The sequence below is a fragment of the Lithobates pipiens genome, unplaced genomic scaffold, assembly GCF_037356315.1.
Source record: "Lithobates pipiens isolate NorthernLeopardFrog02 unplaced genomic scaffold, aLitPip1_a1.2 Scaffold_16, whole genome shotgun sequence".
Classification (NCBI taxonomy): Eukaryota; Metazoa; Chordata; class Amphibia; order Anura; family Ranidae; genus Lithobates; species Lithobates pipiens.
Window position 1 is genome coordinate 106,431,698 of NW_027507748.1, and position 17,805 is coordinate 106,449,502.

At 42.1% G+C, this 17,805-nt stretch overlaps 1 protein-coding gene across 8 annotated transcripts in view; it reads left to right on the plus strand.

Annotated features, from left to right (window-relative positions):
* The window catches only part of GLRA2 (glycine receptor alpha 2), a 262,265-nt gene that overhangs the window by 77,056 nt on the left and 167,404 nt on the right, over positions 1 to 17,805 (plus strand). For all 8 annotated transcript variants that reach the window (XM_077480214.1, XM_077480219.1, XM_077480216.1 and 5 more), the window contains one exon: positions 10,786 to 11,000. In XM_077480214.1, coding sequence (XP_077336340.1) covers positions 10,786 to 11,000 — 215 coding nt within the window. The remainder of the gene's footprint in view (positions 1 to 10,785; positions 11,001 to 17,805) is intronic.

A 17,805-nucleotide genomic window follows, 5' to 3' on the forward strand; every position in this document is an offset into this window, starting at 1 on the left:
GATAAATCCAGGGCAGGTGATATCATGTGAGAGGAGAGCCGGTGGGAATCAGCGACAGAACATGCAGCTCTGCCATGACAGCTTCTCTGCGCTACTTTGCATAAGGAAAGTACTTTTGTGCCTTTTTGACCACCCAGAACTATACCTTCCTAACCTCCCTGCCCCATGCCCTCTTGACCTACTTACACCATGATATCCTGACCACCCCAGTATCATGCCCTCCTAACTCCCCAAACCATACCCTCTTAACCCCCCGTACCCTGCCCTCCTGAGCCCCCAGTACCGTGCCCTCTTGACGCCCCAATACTGTGCCCTCCTGACCCCCCTGCACCGTACCCTCCTGGCCCCCCTGCACCTAACCCCTCAGTACTGTACCCTCCTAGCCCCCGTGTACTGAGCCCTCCTGATCCCCTGTCCTCTGTCACACTGATTTCTATACACTTCTCTCCATACTGTTGACCTCTGTACACTTCTCTTCATCCTATTGACCTCTGTACACTGCCCTACCTACTAATGTCCTCGGTACACTGCCCTACATACTAATGACCCCAGGACACTGCCCTACCTACTACTGACCTCTGAACACTGCCCAGCATTCTACTGACCTCTGTACACTGCCCTGCCTATTACTAATCTATGTACACTGCCCTACATACTACAAATCTCTGTACACTGCCCAACATCCTACTGACCTCTGTTCTCTGCCCTACCTACTACTGACATCAGTACAATACCATACGTACTACTGACCTCTGTACATTGCCCTACCTACTATTGACCCCTGTAGACTGTATAAAATCCTACCGACCTCTGTACACTGCCCTACCTACTACTGACCTCTGTACACTGCCCTACCTACTACTGACCTCTGTACACTGTCCTACATACCTACTGACCTTGGTACACTGCCCTAAATACTACTTACACTGGCCAAAAATCAGAGCAGATAGTCAGGCCTGTAGTTGAAAAAAATGACCTGCAGTGCCAGATGTTCTGCTTTCATGATGAAATCCAGCATCTGCCTTGTGGGGTTGACCATGTATTCCCCAGACATGAAAGAAAACTGTGAATGAAAGTAAATGCCAATTTTCTCCCTGGAGCTAAATTTTAAGGTAGGCTATATCTATATATCTACAGTGATGTCAGTTTTATACAATTTTTCTAAGTTTCTTCATGCTGTCTTAACTTTTTATTGGAGGTTTGCTAGTTAATTTCTTTTTTTTTTTAAAGGGCGTGGCACCCTGGTGATCTTTGATCTCTTTGATGTTGTCCAGGTAGATCTTCACCTCCCAAAGGTTGCCTACCCCTGCTCTAGACATGCTGAAGACTGTTGTAATGGGGCAGTCTTTTCTTTGGTGCAGTGGTGCATCAAGGCTCACTAAAGGCTGCTTTTCAGGAGGTTGATTTAAACTTGAATTATTATAATTGCATTTACACACATCCCTTGAGCATTTACTTGCATTTACCATATTTATATGCTTTTTTGTAGTTTACATGAATCATATGCATTTTCTATTTAGGACCAGAAATTCATGCAAGTAAAACACATTGTACATAAAAATATCTAGTCATTAATCATGTGCAGTCAGGGGCAGACATACCAGCTATGTAGATGCCCTCTGGGATCAAGTGGGAGCTCGGATTCATTTGTGAGTACCCTAAAAAACTTATACAAAATCAAATATTTTTACTTGTATCATTAAAATTCTTAGATGTTAAAGGTAACACATATGCTACATGCTGTTCCTTATACTGTACATATGAGCTTCTTATACAACAATTCAACCCAGATACCCCAATAAATCTAACTGCATTTAGTTAGTTCACTAATGCAGACTTCCATTGTTTGATTCAGATAATTATCAGAATATCAAGAATTCAATACATTTCTTGGGTCAGCGCCTGCTCCTTTGGGATAGATTGGGAGATAATGAAACAGGATGGCGTTCCCAGTGATAAATATATCCAATCATCCAACATGTTACCACAGAGGAGGGGCATCATAAACCAACATATCAGAGGGCTACATAGACCAGAAGTGGCCTCATATAACACTACTGTTATTAAGTGGATGATTTAGGCCCCACATATCTATAATTAAAGACAGGCCATCATCATAACGTCTTGTTTCTGTGTTGGTCTCTCTTGCGATGTAGACCTGGACATGGCTTACTTTTGTCTAATCTGTATACAGTACTGTATATAAGAACCCTTGCACACCACAATGGTACTTCAGAAGTTGCTCTCCAGCACAGATTGATTTCAAAATTGCTGTGGACCAATGCGGGAGGCTCTGCTGCTTGGGCTGCAAGCTATTAGTGACAACATTAGCTTATCCCTGAGATAAAATGCTCCTGGCTCCTGGCTTTTCAGTTGTGCAACAGAGAGCTCTGAGTGCTCAGTAGCACAACATTATCACTGTGCTTTCTGTGAGGTCATCAGTATTCCATGTGAGTGCCTCTGGCCATAAAGCAGAGCAAAGCTGATCCCCCTTTGCATGCCTCTCCCTGCAGCAACAGATCACAGCAACAGTGATTAATTGCTTCCTAATGACAGAGAGCAGTACATCACCATTATTATTAGTGATCTATTGCAACAAAGGTGAACATAGGGCTGAATCAAGTCTTATGCTGTGTACACATGATCGGATTTTCCGACAACAAAACCGTAGATTTTTGTTCGAAGGATGTTGGCTCAAACTTGTCTTGCATACACATGGTTACACACATGTTGGCCAAAAATTCTGAACGCGAGAACGCGGTAACGTACAACACATACGACGAGCCGAGAAAAAGGAAGTTCAATAGCCAGAGCGGCTCCTTCTGCTTGATTCCGAGCATGCGTGAACTTTTGTGCAACGGACTTGTGTACACACGATCGGACTTTCCAACAACAAGTTTTGAGTTTTGTTGGCAGAAAATTTGAGAACCTGCTATCAAACATTTGTTGCCGGAAATTTAGACAGAAAATGTTCGATGGAGCACACACACACGACCGTGTGTACGCGGCATTACTGACCTTATCCACCTCTCCCCATGAATAAAAAAGGGAAAAAAATGGTCAAAAAAGTTAACAAGCAAATAAAAAAAAAAAAAAAAAAAATGAAAATATTTCCCTTCCCCATTAGCTCCAAATTACCACACTAGTTGATCAAGATGACTCCAGATGCACTTATTGCATAAAAATTAGGCATAAGTATGTGGGATCAGTTTCAATTTTTGCCCTGCCCATCCTCAGGAAATCAATTCCTATTTTAGTGCTACCTTAACTAAAAAGTAAACTACATCCCCAAATTTTTTATTTTTTTTAAGTATGTGACCTTTGTGACTGCTGCTGCGCTAGGAAAGACTTTTGAAGACATTGAAGACACTGAATCTTGCAGATCCAGCTGTGGTACACAGATCAGTGCTCTGCACTTCTTCCATTCATCCGCAACTCCTCAATTCACAGAACATCTTTGTGAAAAGATTGCACAATGTTTTTTTCCATTGAAAAGGTGCCAAGAGAGTGCCCCGCTATGATCTGTGTACTACAGCTGGATCTTTACGTTTCAGAGCTGGAAGTTCAGCACTAACAGCTGAAAGAAACTATTCGTTTTCCCTTTAGCAGCAGCCACAAAAAAAAAAACACACTTCATTAGCGGTCATTTCATTTTACAGAGCAATTGTTCAAAAATACTTCTTGGCCAAAGTTCAGCTAAGCTAGAGAGAAAAGCTTTACCATTCCTCTACATTATGTAAAAAATTTACGTATACAGTGTCCTTGTGCTCTTGAGACATTGACCATTTTATTTTGGAGTGTATATCCGGGGTTGCACTAACTTATATAAATGTAGCATAGTAACTATTACTGAAAAACATGTCTTAGGCCGCGTACACACGCGCGGACTGTTCGCCCAACCTTGTTCGTCAAACAGTTTCGGCAAACAGTCCGCTCAAAATTAGCATGGACGGACATGGCCACACACGACGAACGAACAGTTTGCTGAAACCGTGCGCGATGACGTGAACGGCACGTACGACGGGACGAAAAATACGACGTCCTATACACTGCATTATAACTTTCGGCGTGTAAATCCTTTCTGAGCATGCGCGGAACTTAGTTTGACGAACAAGCCTACACACGGGCGGACTGTTCGCTGAAACAAGGTTTCAGCGGACAGTTTTTCGGAAATTCCGTAAAACCTTGTTCGTCAAACTGTCCGCTGAAAGCCCACACACGAGCGGACTGTCCGCCCAAACACTGTTCAGCGGACAAAGTTGGGCGAACAGTCCGCGCGTGTGTACGCGGCCTCACAATTTATTTGAACACAGCTACACCCAGATTTAGAAAGCCTGCCCCCTGCCAGTATTCTATAGAGAAGGACCCTTTGGGGTTGATTTACTAACATCAAATAGACCGTGCACTGTGCAAGTACAGTTGCACCAGAGTTTAGTAAATTAGCAGAAGCGCTGCTGACTTCCATCACCCAATCATGTGCAAGCAAAAATGCTGTTTTGTTTTTTATTTTACTTCCACGTGATTGGGTATTCTTTGCAAAGTGAAGCTTTACCTCAGTTACTAAGCTCTGGAGCAACTGCACTTTGCAAAGTGCACAGTCTACTTGCCTTTAGTAAATTAACCTCTCTGTTTCCTAGCAGTGGTCTCTCTGTAGAAGTCTGACACTGCTCTTGCTGTACCAAACCTATAGCTCTGCAATCAGAAAATTGTATGGCCCCTGTTTGGAGGAGCTCTAGCTCTGAGCATGTGAGAGCAATGTAGAGAGACCACTGCTTCCATACAGATAGCAAGGGTCTTCTCTTCAGGATGATGGCAGGGGACAGGCTTTTCCACTAAGGAAGTGGGTGCTTTCTAAAGGAATTAAACTAGGGGCTAGGATTCAATTTGTGTGCATCTTAGCTTAGAGCAGCAGTAAGGATCGGTGGTAGACTGTGTTGTGAGAGCGGGCTCTTATTCATTGGAGTATACAGTATCAGCTACTGGGAGAAGTGAAGATCATCACACTGCAGTCTGATTGCTGTCTGGATTTATGTAGGGGTCGATCAATTATCAGCGTGGCCGATTATCGGCAGCCATATTCACTTTTTTTGAAGAATTGGTACCAGTAACAAACTTATCGATATTACCTATATTGCTTCAAGTGGTTGTACCGGGGTGATGCCTGGTACCGTTCTTTAGAGCAGACGGTCAGCTTTCTTGTAACCGATGTGGCTCAGCAGCCACTCGGCCGTTATCACAAGTAATGAGAGGGGACATCCCCCCTGCCGCCACCTTCCGCCACTCAGCCTGGGTCTCCCGTCCCACCAGGAGGCCCAAGCAACCAGCCGGCATGTCTGCCAGCTGTCCAGAGATCCAACGAAATCTGATAGCTTTATTCGGGTCTCGGATCTAGTAACCCAGAAGCGATGCCATGACATCACTTCCCGGATTACTCTCATCCAAAAGGCGCCAGTTTTAAAAAAAATATAAAAAAATGCAGGTCTTGGCGTGTTGAATACTTTTAAGTACAGTGGAGGGGTTTAGGGTCTTATAGACCCCAGATCCCTCCATAAAGAGTACCTATTACTGTCACAAGGGATGTTTGCATTCCTTGTGACAGCAAAAGAAAAGTGATAAAAAAAAAGTAGGACAGTGTAAAAATAAAAACGTTAAATATACAGAATATCGGCACCTGATATTGGCTATCGCCCTTAAAGGCAGCCGAAAATTTGGTATTGGAAAAAACAATATTGGTCTACCCCTAGTTTTATGTGAGTGCATATTTTTAATAAAGGGAGTAGGTTTATTTTACTGGATTATGCTATTTGACTTTTATTACTTTTGGGATACTCATGCTTGGCTAAGTGCGGTCCTGAGGTGTGAGACATTCGGAGTAGGAGCTGAAGTGGGACATACCATAACACATCCATCCATCCATATGATTTTTTTGCAGTTTAAACTCAATTTCCTTATTTTTGGGCAATTCCAGCTGGTGAGTCTTTGTCCGAAAGTTGGTGATGGACTGTACTTTGGTGATTTAATCACTGAGGTGGAAATAAGAAGTTTTTGACAAAGGGTTAAAGAGGAAGTGGGCTTATATTCACTAAATAGAAACTTTGTAATTTATGTTAAGCACAGAGACTATCTTTTTTAGTAAATATTTTAATTGTTTTGACACATATTGATATTGGTTTGCATGTTGTTAATCTAACGCTGTATTTAAAGTGGAGTTCCACCTAAAAATCAAACTTCCACTGTCTGGAATCCCCCCCTCCGGTGTCACATTTGGTACCTTTCGGGGGGGGGGGGCATACACCTGTCTAATGCAATACCTATATAAGTCTATATAATACCTGTTTATATAAATCCTGTATAATATAATAATAATACAGGTATTTGTTCCCACTTCTGAGGAAAGATCGCAGCAGAATCCAAGTCGATCTACGCCATGTCTGGCCCCTCCTCCATCACCCCTGCTGTCTTCTGGGAGACACACAGGTCCCAAAAAACAGCAAGGACCACTCAGAACGTGCATTGTGGCTTGCGCATGCACAGTATGGAACTGGGCTGTATAGCCGCAAGGCTTCACTTCCTGATTCCCTTACTAGCCATTCCGGCGCCTCCACCCGGAGCTGAGGGAGGGGTTGGCTTCAGGTAAAGGGCATCGCAGGCGCCCTGGACATGTGAGTACCCTTATTTTAAAAGTCAGCAGCTGCAGTAGTTGTTTGTAGTTTCTGACTTTTTATTTATTTTTAGGTGGAACTCCGCTTTAATCAGTTTTAGCCTGTTGCACATTTGTTTGAGGGGGAATATAATACGGCATATAATATGATATCACTTATTGTCATTTATTAATTATTATTTATTTTAATTTTTTTGGGGGGGGGGTTGTTTTTTTTTTTTTTTTTCATTAAGCACAGAATGTGAGTAATTTATGACACAATAGGGGTTATTTACATAGAAGTAAAGTCGCTGTAGATCTGAGGGGGACATGCAAGGAAAATAAAAAACAGCATTTTAGCTTGCACATGATTGGATGATAAAATCAGCAGAGCTTCCAATCATTTTATATCTACCTCTCTGGTTTAAAGTGACTGCACTTTCAAGTGCACTTGTAGTACAAAGTGGATTTGCCTTTAGTAAATAACCCCCAATGTCATTAATAGCGAAGTACAGCCAAAGCTTGTTTGGCTGTATTTTTCCTGTGGATCACAGAAGTACAGTTTGTTCTGCACTCCTGTGACCCAGTTTCAGCAGACCCTGACGTCACAGAGCCAGTCCGGACTCTGGCAAGATGGTGACAATGAAGTCGGGATCCACCCACATGCCTGGATCGGCACCTGGCTCAGCCTCTCAGCGAGCCGCTCCCGCCCACTCCACAGCTCAGCGCTCCAGTGAGCAAGAGGGGGAGGGGCCAGAGCAGACAGCAGTGACTGACAGTCACCAGCTCTCTGCTCGGGGAGCTCTGAGAACCAAGCAATCACCGGTGTTAGAATCAGCAGGGAACAGATGCAGCATCGGACTGATGCATCCATCTAGATAAGTATAATTCTGAATAAAGAAACAAGCCTCATACTTCTCTTTTAATGCAGGATATCATGCATTACTATCCATTTCCGTAAGCCTTAGTAATTTTATTTTTTTACTGCAAATAAAATATATATATATATATATATATATATATATATTAGTTTTTTCTCTGCATTGCTATACAGGACAGTAATGTGAACATGAATCAACTACTGACATGTTACAATATGTAGTAGCAGTATAATTTCTTTAAAAAAGCTGTGCATTTGAATGTTAAAAAGCAACCTTTAAAGTATTACTAAGCCCACAGCAGTAAAATCAGTCTGTATATCCAATATAGCATGCTTGCTATACTAATTGTGGAAGCTAAGGAGTTAATCCTCCGCATTGTGTAAAAAGGCTATTTGGTCCCGTCTTCTCTGATTCTGCCCTTCTTCCACTGTTCTCTAACCATCTCCTGATAAGACAGAGCCTTTGGAGTCACTCTGCACAGGCTCAGCTTGGTGTGTATTGCTAGAGAGTTTTTTTTTTTTCTTGGGAGAGTGCATGTGATCAGCACAAGGCCAATCAGCACTGTCCAGACAGAGGGGGGTCAGGGGGGCTGCAGCCTCATAGGAGTAGAAAGAAAACTCCTCCTGCAAGCTTTAACCAGGCACTGATAGAATCACAAGACTGCTATATACTGCTGATGAGAAAAGGCATTTAGCAGTTTATATTTACTAAAACAATTGCATTTCCATGTTCTATGTATGGTGGGAGACCAGATATAGTGATTGCAGGGTCCTGGGCTTAGTAACACTTTAAGCTCCAGGCAAGTGACTATGCCTTGGCTAAGGTGATGCCATCAGTCTGCTGCGGGTTAGGGGGGAAGCATTTCCTCTCATCTATTGGTTACACTGCAACACTGTAACTTTGCAGCAAGTCAAAGGGTGAGAGGCTGCAGCTGGAGCTGATCTGCGTGAGACGTTTGTGAACGTCCAAGAACTGTGCAGGGACCAGGATTTATATGACTGTCATCTCTGAGCCAGCATCTCAGTCCAGGAAAAACATGGTGACCCTGGATGATGCCTGATCACAGATGGCACCATTGTTCTGGAGAGAAAAACAGTTGAAGACATTGCCAGAGGGAGTATTGTGATCTCTGTGAGAGGTAATAAATATGTGTGTTACTTAGCATGCATGCACTTAACATGAAACAAAACTAAAAATTGAATTTTGATTAAATACAATCTGGGAGGTTAAATGGCTCTCAGTTCCAGCCTATACAGTTGTTCCTATCTTCAAGTACTGCTATTATTTTTCTTTATGGCTCTTTACATATAGCTGTCTAACCTGAATCCATTGGGCCTCAAAACAGTATTAAAAGCAAATAAACATGATAATTGCTTTCTAATGCACAATTCTGTAGCAAACTAAAGCCTTGTACACACGGCCGGGAAAGTCTGACATTCATTCCATGTGTATGGCGGCTGGGCCGACAGAAGCCAGCCGTTCAGCCAACTTTTGTGGAAGGGGCATGACCAAAAAAGCTCTGCCGATGAGCAGGGAGATCGCTGTACTAACATCAGGTAGTTAGTACAGTGACTCCTCCTGAGCTCTTCAGATGTTTTTTGTTCAGACCGCTGGGTTGAATGAAAATAAAACTCACAGGGGTTAAAGCGGAGGTCCACCATAAAAAAAAATAATAATAATAAAAAAATTACATAAAAAGGCTCCTTAAAATACATTAAAAAAATAATTGAAAAAAAAAAATGTTATACTTACCAGAAATGGCTGTTGCTAGGCAGTCGCCCTAATCTGCCACTTCCTTCTCCGCGGAGGTGTTCCTTCTCTTAACCCCTCGCGTTGCCTCCTGGGAAATGGGGCGCGCTGTTTTCTTGGATCTGTGTGACAGCCGCCCATTCACAAAGCGTCGCGCATGCGCAGTAGGAAATGGGCAGTGAAGCCGCAAAGCTCCACTGCCTGTTTCCCTTTGTTAGAATGTCGGCGGTGGCACCCAATCCGATGGACAGATCGGCCTCGGGGGGCCGACATCGCGGGCTGCCTGGTCAGGTAAGTGTCCTTATTAAAAGTCAGCAGCTACAGTGTTTGTAGCTGCTGACTTTTAAAAAAGAACAAATTGTGGCTGGAACACCGCTTTAATTTACTTAAACTGATGCTCTCAGAATTTGGTGCATGGCAACCAATCAGCTTCTAACTTCAGCTTGTTCAATTAGGCTTTGGCGATAAAACCTGGAGGCAGATTCGTTTCTATGCAGAGCTGAACCAGATTTTGCACTCTCCATTTTTAGTAAATAACCCCCACAGTGTATGAAAGGCTTAAGGGGTAGAGATACTAAAGGCAATTAGACTGTGCATGCTACAATCACTGTTGCTCCAGAGATCACATGCAAGTAAAATGTTTAAAAAAACAGCATTTTTATATGCATATGATTGGATGATGGAAGTCCTTCAAGTCTACAAGTCGTCCAGTTATCACTCCTTATATAACCTCATATATTCATTTGGGGGGGAGAGAGAGATAAAATAGGAGGTTAGGCTTCAGTTTTATTGCCCCCTTAGCCTAACAGAGCAGATGGAGAGGGGTTGTAAATATGTTGCACTCACAATGCTTTGCTTCACAGTCTCGGAAAAAAATATTCCCCATCAAATTTGGCCTGTATTACCACTGCCAAACTTATTCAAGTAAATGAGGCCATGCCGCAGCATGGTTTCAGTGCCTTAGGCAGGCTTTTAAAAGTTAAAAGAGGTGCTAAGGTAAGGAGGCCTGTCGGCTGCCCTCTAAAAAAAAAGTAGTACACCAAGGATTGCTTTTCAGAGGGGTGGCAAGGGCTGCTACCAGTATAAGGGCTTGTTTACACTAATAGGAAATCTTGCTGCCCTTCTGAAAAACTATTTGCGATAGATTTCTTTTCAGAGGCTGGTAAACAGGTGGCTGGGAGGCGACATATCACCTTCTCACAGCCTGTTTTTACCCTGAAAAGCCTGCACCACTGCAAAGCCCCCTTTACTTGATTGGATCACGTTCCTTGGTATTGCCTTCAGAACAGGGGGTATAATATTTGTGGAATCTGCGTATCACACCCACAGCATGTGTGCAACCCCCTCCAGGCACTGTTTTAGGTTAGGAGAGGTGGTTGGGGCAGTAAAACTGGGGCTCAACTGCCTATTTGTAACACCCCACTGGTGAACGACCCCCAAATGAGTGCTTAGGGGATCTACTTTAATAATCATATTGCCCTCCATCCAAACTGATAAAGTTAACCTCTGTTTCAGGAAAATTTACATGTATCGAAGTTAAGTTTCACCTGGAGCGCCAAATGGGATATTACTTGATACAGATGTACATCCCCAGCTTGCTTATTGTCATTTTGTCTTGGGTATCATTTTGGATCAACATGGATGCTGCACCTGCTAGAGTTGCTTTAGGAATCACAACTGTCCTGACAATGACGACACAAAGCTCTGGATCGAGAGCTTCGCTTCCAAAGGTAAGGCTACAGCTTTCCTTTCTATATAATTAATACGCATGATCGTTATTAAGGTGTTACTTATTAAGGACTGCTGTTTCCACTGTTTCGTATAGTCATTTTGTGTTTGCAAAAGCTTAAGCTATTCATGAATTTTTGGACAGACGTCCATACAAAAATATATTTTGTGTTGGCAACCCCATCTGTGCCTCGGTGATATCTGTTTGTAGTCTGGATTTTAAAAGTAAAAATACATTTTCTTTACAAACAATGTGAACCAATTAGATTGAAGCTTTCACCATTTTACAAAAAGACAGACTTTTTTTTTTTGTACTTTGATCATTGCTTCTTGCCTTATTAAATGCATAGTATAAAGATGAAAAGTGTAATCATTAGTAATTTACAAGAGTAGCATAAAATATGCAGGTGACATTTTTATGTTCTATGTAACTATATAATGTAATTGGAACACTAATGCAATCTAAGTGTTCTTTTTAAAGGTATTAATACTTTTTTTGCCACTAATGAATATTCATATTTATTTAAATGGCAATAGTAACATTTTCTGATGGTTTTATTTTCTGGCTACATATAGTTTATCAGATTGTTCTTTTTTTTGGCACTAGAATGTGGGCTCTAGTAACTGTGTCTGCAAACATTTTAGCCCCACTTGAATTATAAGGTTCATTTGTTAACTCCATTGCTGTTTATGTGTGTAGCTATTCACAGGCTGTCCAGGTTGGAAAGTGGTTAACTGTAAGCCAGCACTTTCTTGGCTTTTCTGGGCTCTGTCCACTACCCTGTGCTGCTGATAAAAGGGGGGAGGACTCTGCTCAGTAGCTCTCTCTTCCGCATTGGGAATACAAAGGAAGGACTGCTGCACCATGTGGTTCTGCTGGAGCATGTGGCCCCTTCTGGGACACCCTGCTGTGATTCTCTCTAGAACCAGGGCCATGCCAGTGATGAAGTTGAGCTTAATGGACTCTTCTCTTGGGAAAGGTATGACCTCAGGAGCCTGCCTTAGTTAGTTAGGGAGGGTGAACTGTGTTATATGTGTGCTGCATTATGGACTGTACTGCTGCAAGTCTTCAGTAAAGTTACTGCTAACCGTTAATAAAAGCCTGGTCTGAAGTCACTCAAAGGGGTGCATTAAGGTATATGGCGTTTCTAGAAGCCAGTAGTAGTACCTGATGTGGTGACAGGTTCTCCGGTAGCGAGGGGATCAGTGCTACCAGTCAGTTCCCCAAAAGTCATTGGGTCCGAAGCCCATGGTACAGAGACCTCATGGACCTAGTCGCAAAGGTACATGAGAGCTGAAAGAGTTACATAGTCCCATAGTTACATATTAGGTAAGGTCAAAAAAGACACAAGTCCAACCTATGTGTGTGAATAGATGTCAGTATTGCATTGTATATCCCTGTATGTTGCGGTCATTTGGGGTGCTTATCTTATCGTTTCTTGAAACTATTGATGCCCCCCCCACTGAGACCACCGTTTGGGGAAGGGAAGGGAAATCCACATCCTTGCCGCTCTTACAGTAAAGAACCCTCTACATAGTTTAAGGTTAAACGTCTTTTCTTCTAATTTTGATGAGTGGCTACAAGTCTTGTTAAACTCTCTTCCGTGAAAAGTTTTATCCCTATTGTGGGGTCACCAGTATGGTATTTGTATATTGAAATCATATCCCCTCTCAAGCGTCTCTTCTCTAGAGAATATCCTCCAGACCCTTTATTAGCTTTTTTGCCCTTCTCTGTACTCGCTCCATTTCCAGTACATCCTTCCTGAGGACTGGTGCCCAGAACTGGACAGCATAATCTAGGTGCGGCCAGAACAGAGTCTTGTAGAGCAGGAGAATTATTGTTTTATCTCTGAAATGAATCCCCTTTTTAATGCATGCCAATATTCTGTTTGCTTTTTTAGCAGCAGCTTGGCATTGCATGTCATCATCTACTAGGACCCCCGGGTCTTTTTCCATCCTAGAGATAATCAAGTGCATGCATGAGGTCCACTCTTAGTGCACGTCGGGATCCCCGTTATGTCACTGGGAGTGAGGTGGCAGAGAAAAGCTGAACTGGTGGAATGGGACATGTTCTCAGTAGTGTCCCCTCTTAAATTCCACATTTAGCAGTTGTATGTTGTTATACAGCTGCACACAGTGAACGGGGGTTCAGCTTTAATATTGAATTTTACATCAATGTGGCCCCACCTGGTCTCGGGCATTGACGAGTGCATACACCGTGGAACTTTTGCCACTTCTACCACCGAACAAGGTAAGTTCAGTCCTTCAGTGGTTAATTTAGTGTAAGGGATGAGGTTAGGGGTTAGGATAGGGTAGACACTATGAGAAAATCAGATGAATGATCGTCCATTTTAACAAGAAGGTATGTATTATGATGAATCCGAGAATGATTTTAACTTATACAAAAATTCTCCAAAGACAAAGGCAAACATAGGCAAACATAGCTACTTATTAGGTTCTTCTGGGTGAGTCTCTGCTGCCGATCACGTGTTGTATTTTCTATTTGAATATTTCCAGACGATTGCTGTACACATTGAACGAAAATCAAAAATTGTATTCACTCATGATAAACATTTTCTAGCTTGCATGTTTGTTTTTTTCATCCAAACAGTTGGAATGAGCTGTCAAAAGCAATATACTAATGAACATAAAATCAACCAATCCTACCTCTTATGGAAATATACATGAGATTTTCTATCAGGTGTACTGACCTTTGGGGTCCAGCTTTTATCCCCTCCTCCCCAACATATAATTTTTTACTTGGCCCCCTGCTCCTTCATTCAGGAACTAAAGTTATCAAGAACTTTAGGGTACTGGACTCTGGGTCAGTTAGTCCATAATCCTCCATAAGTGGCAAATCGGTGCCCAACAGCACCGGTCTCTCACTAAGACCCACTCAACAAATCATGTGATTTACAAAACAAACCAGCTGGCTCATCTTGTCATTATACCTTGCACAGAGCAGAGCTGCCTTTGACTGTTTAGGCTCCATGCACACTGAAGCTCAAAAAAGCTTTTTCTGGACGCCAGATTGCTGGCAGAAAACGCTGGTTGAAAAACTTGCTTTTAACAGCGTTTTGTACTAGCGTTTATGAGCGTTTATGAGCGTTTATTAGCGTTAGCGTTTATGGGCGTTTTCAATAAAAATACACAGAGGACACGCCAAAAATCCCACAGTACATTCCAAACTCCCACAATGCATTGAAAAAATAGAATGCTGAACACTAATTAACGTGCGTTTATGAGCGTTTATAAGCGTTTATCAGCGTTTGTCGTTTTTTGGCGGTGAAAAACGGCACTTTGAACGCGAATTTCTGGCGTTCAGAAAAAAGCCCATAAACTCCACTGCTCATTAAAGCTGAAAAACGTCCATGTGTGCATGGATACATAGGCTAACACAGAGTGGAGTTTATGGGTTTTTAAAAAAAATGCGCAAACTCCAATAAACTGCAGTTTATGAGCTCCAGTGTACATGGAGCCTAAAGCTGAAATCTGGGATTAGCAAGTACAAGATGCATGTGTATTTAAACCTTGTGTGTTTCCTCCAGATCTGTGCAGTAATCAGGTGTGAAACCGATCTTTTGTGCAGGAGCTTCCTGTAATAAAGACCAATTACTGCTGCTGTGTCTTCTTGTGCAGGGTGACTGGTCTTGTCTCTGCCCCCTCCTGTAGTTTGCTTCTGGAAGCCTGTAGTAGGTGGAGCTGTTGGGTCCCTTTCACAGCTCTGCTCTCCACACAGGCTATGTGCAGCACAGTGATGATGTAACTGCTACTATTAGAAAGTTATGTCTAGGTTTCCAAATGCATTTGGTGCACATAAAGTGGATTTATGTTCATTGTGGCTGTTGAGGAATATATTTAAATTTATATTTTTGTGCCCGGAGTTCAGCATTAAAGCGGGAGTCCACCGGGACTCCGCGTTTTTTTTATTTTTTTTAAAGCCAGCAGCTACAAATACTGCAGCTGCTGATTTTTAAAATAGTGACACTTACCTGTCCAGCGCGCCCGCGATGTCGGCACCCGAAGCCGATCTCTAGATCGTCTGTAAGGAGCTGCCGCCGCTATCTTGGGTATGGGAATCAGGAAATCGAGCCTTTCGGCTTCATTTCCCGGTTCCCTACTGCGCATGCGCGAATCGCGCTGCGCAATAAGGACGGTCCCCGCTGCCTCTGGGATCTGTGTGTTTCCCAGCAGGCAGCGGGGCACTTGCGGAAAGGGGTGGGCACTTGCGGAAAGGGGCGTAATCTACGCCCCTTTCCGCAGAGAGCTATCCCGGAAGTGGGTGCAGAATACCTGTACTGTACAGGTATCTGCACCCCCCTCCCCCCTGAAAGGTGCCAATTGTGGCGCCGGAGGGGGGAGGGTTCCGATGAGCGGAGGTCCACTTTAGGGTGGACCTCCGCTTTAAAATAAAACACAGACAGAAAAAGATGAAATATGATCGTTTTAAAAACATTTGTCAAAATATTATAAGTTGTTGAGAGTAAAATACTTTAAGGAAAAAAAGGAAAAAAATCCATTTAACAGCCTGTAGCAAAAAAAAGAAAAGAAAAAAAAAGCCCTGTCTTTACAACTAATAATAAAAAAAAAAGATTTTAATAGCAAATTAGTTATAGAGTTATACTTAGTCAGGTTAATCAATTGGTGCATATTTTTGGTCTGGCCATCTATGTTTAATGACCTATTGTCACAAAGGGTAAATCAAAAGGAAAAAAAAACTTGTTGCACTGCTGTATGGTTTTTCAATGGCGGAGCAGAAATCCTTTATTTAGCCACGTACACACTAGTGGTTTTTTTTCCCTTTAACCCAGCAGGGCTGAACGAAAAAAAACTGACAGCTCAGGAGGAGCTGCTGTACTAACTATCCAAAGTTAGTACAGAGATTTCCCCTGCTGTTCTATTGTGTTTTGACAGTGGCTGCCCCCTCCCGCCAGAACACCGCGCCATTGGCTGAGAGCGCTGATCAGGAGCTGATCGGCAAGCTTTTTTCGGTCATGCCCTTTCAACAGAACCTACCTGAGTGGCTGGCTTCAGTTGGACCGACTCCAGTACACACGAGCCAAATGTCAGTTGATTTTTGTTGACCTGGCCGATGACACCCTACATTCGGCCCATGTGTATTAGGCTTTTATGCGGTTTATGAATGGCACTGGATAAACAGCCATCGCGTGGCCAAGCCACTGGGTGCTTGCTGTGTACTCATTCATCTCTATGATGCCACTGTAAGTAACCAGTACATTAACCCCTTCATTTTCTCCTTCCTTAGTATATTTAGTGCATTATTCTCAAGCTCCATGTTTAACCCCATCAACACTGGCATGTTTCTTCATTTCAAAAAAAGTGGCAAAAAATGAAATGACCTTGGGGTATCTTTGATTAAAAAAAAGGTAATTTTGTGGGTTTTCAAACTATTCCGGCATTTTTATTTTACCAGAAAGTAAGACAAACTTGTTTTTTGTCCTTTATCGTTTTTATAGTAAATAAATAAATAAGACCCACCAAAAGAAAGCTCTATCTGTCTAAAAAGAAAACACACAAAAAACGAATTTGGGTATAATGTTGCATAACAGAGTATTTGTCAGTCAAACGATCACAGCCTTAAAAATGTAAAAATGGCCTGGTAATGAAGGGGTATTACAGGCTGGTACCCAAGTGGTTAAGTACCCCTGTTGTAGTTATTCCCAGCCCCTACCACTATTAAATTTTGCTGGGCTGCATGTAATGGGGAAACATACTGTAAATAAATACATGTGAAATTGACAAAAGAAAATGTTTACTGATTGTCTATCATTGCATGAATTAATAGCATAGAGTTACTATAAAATAGATTTCATCATTGTGGTCTTCCAAGATTGGTTGTTTGAATAAATCAGTAGTGTATCCTACATTGGACAGTCTGATACAATTAGGATTGTTGTGTGGATGAGCATTAAGTATGCTGCACTAAACACTGCATGGCCTCTTCCTAAACCTCTGATTATGGCGCTCTAGGGTTCAAGTTCAGTTGTCCCATTATGAAGATGCATTCCCTTTTCGCTGCAAAGTTGCTCCTTCTATATTTAAATGCCGTTGTCTGATAATAATAGAATACACTAGACAGCTAGTGACCCTGGGGCTTGGGAAGAATGTATATATCAAAAGCTCATCTGGCTTGCAATAAGAATAACTGCAGGATATGACTCGCACAGGTGAAAAAAAAAATAAATAAAAGCAGAGTGCGTGTATAGAAGAGGATACCTGCTGCATCTTTTTTTAGGTATTGCTTCTCGCAAACCAGAGTCAGTTGTCATGGAAACTGGTCTTATCAGATTGCTAATGGGCCAATCAGAGGTATCTCCAAACAAATCTCATCACTTGTATACCTAATCTGTCAATCCAGTGCAACATTCAAGCTTTTTTAATATGCTGTATCAGGATATTGTGTTGTAGGTGTCTGCTTCGTGAGACATTTTAATGGGATATGTGGTGAGATTTTTTTTCGGAGATGACAGGGAATATAGTGAGGGGAACAATACAAGTTAGATTACTGAATAATCAAATGCATCTAAAACTCGAGCCTTGCCAAACAAATTACTTCTTCAAGTTTTTAAAAGCTACAAGTTATAGCATACAGAAACTCGTAATTCTTTGGCAAATAAAAGTTGGTGATTACCAAAAGAAGCAAATCTACAAACAAAGGCCTATATATATATATATATATATATATATATATATATATATATATACACACACTGGCTGGCTAATGATAACCCAGGAAACTCAATATTTTGAGATTCAAGGGGCTCTTTTAACAAGTGGGTCATAGCT